This window comes from Eucalyptus grandis, chromosome 7, assembly GCF_016545825.1.
Source record: "Eucalyptus grandis isolate ANBG69807.140 chromosome 7, ASM1654582v1, whole genome shotgun sequence".
NCBI lineage: Eukaryota > Viridiplantae > Streptophyta > Magnoliopsida > Myrtales > Myrtaceae > Eucalyptus > Eucalyptus grandis.
In genome coordinates this window covers 42,233,722-42,242,410 of record NC_052618.1, presented here as the reverse complement: position 1 = coordinate 42,242,410, position 8,689 = coordinate 42,233,722, and the positions used below count along the sequence as shown (strand labels likewise).

General features: G+C 38.6%; 1 protein-coding gene across 1 annotated transcript; it reads right to left on the bottom strand.

The window, feature by feature from the left end:
- Positions 1 to 3,281: 3,281 nt before the first annotated feature.
- Positions 3,282 to 6,553, bottom strand: LOC108960908 (receptor-like protein EIX2). Its single transcript, XM_039316894.1, has 2 exons — positions 3,619 to 6,553; positions 3,282 to 3,535 (listed from the first exon to the last, which is right to left on the bottom strand). Exon 1 carries the CDS (start codon positions 6,526 to 6,528, stop codon positions 3,622 to 3,624), a length of 2,907 nt encoding a protein of 968 aa, XP_039172828.1. The 5' UTR covers positions 6,529 to 6,553; the 3' UTR covers positions 3,282 to 3,535; positions 3,619 to 3,621.
- Positions 6,554 to 8,689: the final 2,136 nt, after the last annotated feature.

The following is an 8,689-nucleotide window of genomic DNA, read 5'->3' as shown; positions in this document are numbered from 1 at the left end:
ACGAATCAAAGAATTTGTTTTTTTTTTCCTGGTCGAACAAATCAAAGAATTTAACATAAGTGATTTGACATGCAAAGAGGCTGAAGCATCTTCCAAATGACATCGCGTCGATAAGAAAAACTCTAGGAAGGAAAGCATGTCGATAGCACTCAACCCTTCTTTGGGGTTGACAAGGACGACATACGACAGGTCCAAATACCTCAAGTTAGAAACTGTCCACTCCCACCGGAGGGTCTCTTGTTCAAAATGAAGTCGTGCCTTGCAAGACCCGTCATAGGTCAAGAAACCTAAAGCCACTTTTATTCATATTGCGAGGGAAAAAGAAAACGGAAGGATTTATGAGCATTGTCGTGCAATTATTTTCAATATTCCTTCCCCTCTGTCCGCTGCAATTTACAAAAAAGAAAGAAAACGAAAAAAAAAAAAATTATGTTACGTTTGCCGCAAGTGCACTGTATTCTACAATCACAGTGCACCGTGAGACTTTTCCTCCAGAGGAATCATGAATACAAATGCAATTATTTTCTAGACTAAACAGGAACGAACTGGCATCGAAACTTTTGTCTGTTTTCACCACAATTAGGAGCCACTAACTGATATCGTTCTTTGATTTAATTGCTTGAGTGATCAATCAGTTTTCGGATGACCCAAGGCAAAGCACCGTATCTTCACTGGTTGACATAGAATGTTGGCCTTGAGTTGTCTTGCTAAACTTTTCAACCTCCTAACTTTTGTAAGATTTTGATTAATGCAGAGGTGGTGACCGTTGGGGAGTCAATCTCGTGACACTTGTCTGTTCTCATATAGTTAGCTGAATTCGTTCCACATTAACAGGTTTTCATTACGAAAGTTCAGAAGACTAATAAATTGTATCATGCGGGTAGTTTGTCTCTTGAAATCTATTCATACCGAAGGCAATGGTGAAAAGTGAGCAAAGACACCTCAATGCTAAATAACGATTTTGTCCATGACTATTGTTCTGACGATTAATTTCCAAGTCCCTAATTGAGAAGAATTAAAGTAGATACACAGTAGTTATTTTCTATATTAATTTTGGGTTGCATCCTCGAAAGTGTACTAAAAAAACATGCTTCATCTCGCAAGGTTGGAACTTCAATCAATTCCCTCATATTGATATCATATTTTACCAAAAAATTAATGCCCGACCCCTTTGACCATGGAGCTTAGAAAGGATTATTGTTGAATGACAATTGAGGTTTTGAACTCTCAAGTCCTCCATAAAAAAGGAGATCGTTGAGTGATACATAAATGTGAATGCAAGAGGATTGCTGTCACCATCGACGTTATTTTCGCAAAGTGACACTAGATGTAATTGCAGCATCTTTTTTTGCCTTTGATAATATTATCGAAGAGATCTAGCACTTCAATATTGGACAAAGCATTGGGTAGCCAATCGGGAATTTCATTCGAGATGCTTGCACATGACATGTCTAATGTTGAAATAGTTCTCTAGGTTTGAAACCGGTTTGGAAATTCTGGTCTCACTTCATAACTGGACATGAGACTCTTAAAATGTTGAAAGGAGGAGCCCAAGACGCGTTAACAATTATAACAACTTCATTCAGGAAAACTGAGAGCTTTGATCAAGCTCTTAAGATTTGTAAAGTGGATTTCGCTTACAATGACATTCAAATATCAATGTCCATCGCCTTGGGATTGGATAGTCGGCCAGTATTTTCTGTAAAAATTCCCGCTTAATTCGTTACCTTTGAGATGCAACTCTCTCAGAGACAGAGCTCCCCCACTGTAGAGGGAATAGGACTAGAAATTGAGTCCCGTCACAGATCAAAAGATCATTTTGAAATTTCCAAATTGAATCGGTAGGTGACCAACGGAATTATTACTAGAAACATCTCTTCAAGTTACTTCATCCACAAACCAAAGCACCGTCTTTGGCATCGGAAATCCACCCACTTGAATAACAAAATGTGCACATAAGAGCTTAGATTCTAATAGCTAATTTAGGCCGACCTAGCTCTTCGCAATTTCCCTACTCGGCTTTGGATGGATATATTTTCCCCACTTGATGGCGTGATTACTGGTCACGAACTAAGATCGATGAACGGTTCTGGATGTGTCTCTGGTGAGTACCGACGCTGGCAAAGGAACTTCCACAAATTACGCGGCCAAAAAGAAAAACAAAGTAGAACAGAGCGCAATCGGTGCGACTTTAAAAACAGCGACCGGTGATGATGAGTGGTGCCGGACAACTTTCGGAGGCAGCGGCGAGGACTTGAAGACTAGAAAAAATTTTAATTTAGTGGAATTTTCAACCATCGTATGAGTGGTGATGAGTGCTCTGCTCTCTGTTCTCTGGTTCTGTTGTCGCCTAGCGTATGGTGGCCGGCGATGGAGGGCCGGAGTGCCTTTTGTGTGGACTGGAGTTGACTGAGGCGAGCCCTGGTGATACAAGAAAGGTAACGAGAATCAGCGCTATTGATTGAATCGAAATCGAGCACCAGAGAAAGAGAGACAACTATCACTTTCATTTCGGTCCATCAAAGAAATGAAGGATCTGATCTCCATTGGGCTTCAATCATGGCCATTCTTCTTGAATCAACTCTTGAGGCTAAAGTCCGCTCTCGTGAGGATGTTCGTGCCGGTAAAATTATCCAAACGAGGGTTTTGACCGTGATTTTCAATTTATAAATAGATTATTAGTTGTACGTTGTGCACGTACATCATTCAATTTTCAGTGACAGGGAGCCGTGAACCGTCACATGGAAGTGCGATCTGTCATCTGTGTCGTGGATTTCCGTAAATAACCGGAGATGTTAGCGTGATGATCAATCATGTCATTGTATAGTTCAATGATTAGAAGCCTCGTAAGAAGTAATTAGGGAGACTAATTTTTAGGGCTTTTCAAAATAATTTAACCTCGATGGTGATAGGATAATCGAGCTCATGCATTGGATAATAATCTTTCTAACAAGTGCCTTTAACGTTGTTTCCTCGATAAGAAAATTTAGATGACATATCTAGCCCCACGCTTAAAATACTAACAATTTGTCATTGCGCAATCTAGTTAAAATTTATAATGAAGATACTATCTAAACAAACTAGGGAAGTATGCATCTTGATACTCACCCTCAAGTTGGTGTGTGAAAATCGTTGATGCCTTTAATTTCTTAATGGCTTTGTGAAAAGATTCGTTAGTATGCTCGAAGAAATTTTCAGCCACACTTATGCAGTCAAGTCTTATTTACTGTGACAGTGCATTACATGTGTAGTGCACTCAATTACACTCCCGAATTTTAAACATGCAGATTTCTAATGGGGTTGATAAAAAAAAATAGGAGTGTATCTTCAACAGTAGTTCCTTCCACCTTGACTGGTCCACACAACTAAACATATTTATTTTGCCACACTCTAGAAATTGACAAGAGAGGAAAAAGAAAAGTCGAAGGCTTAAAACATGTTCTATTTGTTGATGTGAACGTATTTTCTTCTGTCCATCTGATAACCCGAAGCAGTTCTTCAAACTGGGGCAAGTTTCTCCAACTCTCTAACCCTTCTGGTACACCCAAAATAATCAACAATGGCTTCAACCAAGAAAAGATGCAAGAAATTGGTTAGCAAGAAAGGGGCAAGTATTACCTGCTAAACAAGCTCCTTTTCACGTCGTGGGAATGTTCTCTTGAACCAAGGCATGGTGATCATTGTTGTCGTTGAAAATTTCTCAATGGCCTTATCCATCGCTTGGAAGTAAGAGACCCTCCAAGATCCCTTGAAGTGCAGGACGCTACAGAATCCTAGAAATCCCACCGTAAAGCCAGGTCCCAATCCCGCATAGAACCAATTGCGGATATCCAAATCACCTTCGCTCAACTTATCTCCACCGGAATTATCACCGCCGCGCCCATCACTACCGGGTGGCTCGTCTCCAGGACAAGTATTCAGAAGAGGAGCTCCACAGAGCCTGTCATTGCCGCAATAAACAGATTCATCGTCTAGGGTGCGCAGATGGTTGCCAGAGGGAATAGAGCCAGAGAGTCTATTGAAGGACAGATTTAGATGACTAAGGAAGTCCATGCTGGATATGCCCGGAGGGATGGTACCCGACAATTTATTTCTGGAAAGATCGAGAGATTCTAAGTTTTTCAGATCACCAATATTTGAGGGGATATATCCACTCAAATTATTCTGAGAGAGGTTCAGATTTTCAAGTTTGGTGAGCTTAGTGAACTCTTCTGGTATTTGCCCATCCAACATGTTTGCTGAAAGATCGATTGAGTGGAAGTATTCAAGCGTAGTTCCGTAGATTTGGCTAGTTCCCTTTGTGTTAACCACAACATCGACACCATCCATATAAAAATTAATCACGGGACTATCCGCATTAATCATAGACAAGATCCCGTCAAAACAATTGGGAATGGGTCCAGAAATATAATTTTGTGCTAGGCTCAAGAACTGGAGATATTCAAGTTGGCAATATTGGGGAGGAATGCCCCCAACAAAGCGATTTTTCTCTAAATTGATCACTAACAAATATGGAGATTGTGGCCCAAATGGCGGTAACCTACCTGTGAATTCATTGTTGCTGAGATCAAGGACAATCATTGTCGGCATATTTGACAAACAGTTTGGGATTTCTCCAGTAAAGCCATTCCTGTGTAGGCTAAGAACGTACAATGGCCGAAGATGGCACAAGGATTTTGGAATCTGGCCATTTAACTTGTTATCCCCAAAAAACAAATTTGTCATCGCTCGAAATGCTCCCAAACATCGAGGAAGTTTCCCAGACAGTTGATTCTTTGAGAGACTAATTTCATCCAGCCAATTTAACTTACACAAAGAATTTGGAATGCCACCGGTAAGATTATTACCCTTAAGTGTCAGTTCTAATATCTGTGGCATCTTATCTCCGATATCTTGAGGAACTTGGCCTCTAAGCATGTTGCTTGAGATATCTAAAACTTCAATGTTAGAGAAAATGTCACAGAGCCAATCAGGAATGTCATCTGAGATGCTCGCATTTGACATCCTCAACTCGGTAACGTTCCCCTGTGTTTGAAGCCATTTTGGAAATTTAGGTCCCACTTTGCAATCTGACAAATCTATCATGCGAACTTGGAATGGTGGAACCCAGGTAGAGCTCATATTTAATATGAGCTGATTGGAAGAAATGTCTAACCAGGTCAAGCTTTTGAGATTTTCAAAGTGAATTTCGCTTACAACTCCATACAAAAAATTCGAGCCTAGTAAAAGCTGCTTTAGGTTCGATAGTTGCCCAACACTTTCTGGAATGGTCCCACTCACTTTGTTATTTCCAAGATCAAAAGTTCTTAGAGATGCTAGCTCCACCAAATTAGCAGGAATAGAACCAAAAATCAGGTTATATGAAAGATCAAGGTACTCTAATTCTTTGAAATCTCCGAATTGATTTGGCATGTCGCCGCTAATATTATTCCCAAAAACATCAAAGATCTTCCACTTACTTTGTACGCAACCAAGTGAATCACCTAAAATGTCGGAGATATTCCCATTTAAGAAGTTAGCATTTAATTGTACCGATTGCAATTTGCAAAGACTGCTCAAATTTTTGGGAAAATCACCTCGTAGCAAATTCCAAGACACGTCCAAGAAGACAAGCCTTTGATTATTCTCGATGATTGCTGTGGGAAAAGGGCCTTGGATGCCATAGAAAAATTGCAATTTCTTATACTGGTTGGACAAATCAATATGTTCTAGCTTGCTAAAGTTATAGATCCATGGGGGAATAGAACTTAGATTATTGGTCCCAATGCTAAGAAATCTAAGAGATGTGAAATTGGCTTGCAAAGAGCTAGATATATCTTGCAATCCACAACAGCTCAATCCTAAAGATTGCAAAGATGGTAGCATGTTAATGCAACCAAACCAATCTTTGACCTCAGAAAGGTTAACACTGGACATGTGTAAATATTTCAAAGAAGATAATTTCGACACCCAGTCAAAGTCGTTTGAGGTTAAATAACCCATATCTAAGTTACTACTGAGATCCAAGTATTGTAATTTGGAAAGGTTACTGAGCTGCTTAGGAATATCTCCGTTGAAGCTTGCATGTGAAAGGTTTAGATACTCCAATTTATGAAGAGAAGCAAAGAATGTTGGGATTTTTTGGGTTGAAAAGTTGTTCACACTGAGGTCCAGATATTTCAGATACTTCAATTCAGTTAAAGAAGGAACTATGTTACCTCCAAGCATGCACTTATCTGAAGGTGCGAAGATGTTAGTATAGATCTCTTCTATACACGGATTATGAAGATCGAGCTTCAGGACATGGCCAGTTTTCTTGTTGCATTCAACTCCTTCCCATTTGCAACATTCTTCTCCAGTCCATGACGACAGGCGTCTTGAAGGATCAGTGAGAGCATGCTTGAACTTTAGAAGAGCTTCCCTCTCTGCACCAATACAGCTTACATTGGTTGAAACGTTGGTTGAAGCGTTGGAATGACTGAATTCGATTACTTGAATGACGAAGATTGCCCATAGGACAGTAGACACAAGGCCATCATAAGACGCCATAGGTTCTTTGGGACCTGAGAACAAGTATTGCTTTAATCAAGTGGATAATTGTCTTTGATTCACCAAGAAAAGAGACACTATATAATATTGATAAGTCATTTTCTAATCAATGTCCACCATGATTTCTTAAAGGACGACTCCAACTTTCCAAGTCAATGCCTTCCAAGACCCGCCAGCCAAACGGTTGATCCATCAAAATCAACCCAAAACATGTATCCTATTTAATCTTTGTCATAAGGGTCAAAGGAGGACAACAAACAAAAACGAAGAAAGAGGGATGCAGACGGCACCACGTAACTCTAAGTCTAGCTATTGTCTTCTTTAATTTATTTAAGCAACTCTAGATAAGTAATCCATACTACGATATAAATACAAAGGAGAAACTTGGTGAGAACCTCTATGCCGCTGGGTCTCTACATTTACCGTTGAAGGTTTTTCATTTTTAAGAAGACAATCTCTCCATTAGAATGACTCGTGAAATAGCACACTCATGTTAAAAAGAAAAGCAAAAGTTCTTTTATATGAAAAGGAAAAAACCTTAGCAAAATTAATTTGCATTAGGAAATTGATTCAAATGGTTATTGCATTACATGAAAATTGGAAAGTTACTTTTCTTCTTCTTCTTTTATTTTTGTCCATTATTGTTTCTATAAAAACTCAGGTGACTGCCCAGGACCCACCACCGGCGCGCCACGTAATACACCTAATGGTTTGCCAGCCTCCCTATGCAGGGGCTTGGCTACGATTTCCCTTCAAAGGCGAGGAGCCTTGGTTACTTTTTTTTTTTTTTTTTTTCCATCATTGTTTCCGTAAAAATTGTTCTGCATGCCACATATGAACGATTTTATTGTTCTAGATGGATCCTAATTTTTTGGCCAAGTTTCGTTGGAAGAACCTCTTAGATATTTAATGTACTAGATCTCATATATGCCTTTTGGACTAGATAACTATTCTCATATCTACATTCAATTTTCCTCAATTAAAATGGCAACGAGAGGCTTTTTGACAATGATAACTTTGAAAAACACCGTTGGCAAAAAAGAATAACTTGTGACTTTTTTCTCCACGTAACATTTTGGTAATTTATCAAGATTTTTCCGAAATCATCAATTTTTTACAGTTGGCAAATTACCAATTTTTGTGCTAACTTACCAACTTTTGTCTGCATAGCTTACTAACGTTTCAATTTTACTAACTATTACATGAAATTTTTAATCTAAATTAGAGTAATTTACCAACTTTTGTCCATTAAATATGAATTTTCATTTGAGTTGCCAACGTTTAATCGTTCTTTTCTAATTTACTTAATTTTTTATTTAGTTGTTAAAATTTATTTGCTCTGATTAGCTATCCCTTTAAGTTGCGAAGTCTTTTTAGAGATTGCTAGCCCATGTTAGCATAGCTCATCAACAGAGCTAATTTTCTGTCATCGAATGGAAAGAAAGAGAGTAGTGTTGAAGAATGAGGACAACGGCAACATTATATCATTTGAATTATGATGAGGATACGGCTTCAAAGACACTGAATTTATCAAACATTCTCTTGTGATGTAATTTGTGTGTTGTAGTTACAAGGACACCATTATGTGCAATTCATTTTTTCTTTCTTTTTCAAATTATGTGAAGAGCTGCTTTTATTTTAATTGGTTTAATTGAATAAGAGTTTTTCGTTAATTTTCTTCAAGTATCTTTTTTATTATTTGACAAAAAATAGCTTCATTTTTTTAATTATTTGTATTCGGAAAAATATAAATCAATTTCTAAGAAAAACCTGCCCCGGGTCTGGCATGTGGGCCAGCACGACCTAGTGTCCAAGTCGACTACTGTGCGGATTTCTAGCACGATCTAGCGTCCAAGTCGACTACCGTGGGGATTTCTATCTCCGCCAATACTTTCTTTTCATAAATGATCCATAAGTTGGAAGCGCGAATCTTCAACCAGACAGAATCATCCACCCTACAACGACAGTTTCGAGTGAGGATGTTCATATGGCTAAATCATAATTACCGTGAATTTTAAGTTTATAAGCAGATTATAAGACATACATTGTACATAGATTATTCTGTGTTCAGTGAAAGGAAGCCGTAAACATCATGATCAAAGTGCGATATGTGTCATGGACTTTAGTCAAAAAGGGGAAGAGATTAACGTGGTGACCAAGC

Coding starts and splice junctions, on each gene's coding strand:
- LOC108960908 (XM_039316894.1), bottom strand. CDS start 6,528: ATGGCGTCTTATGATGGCCTTGTGTCTACTGTCCTATGGGCAATCTTC.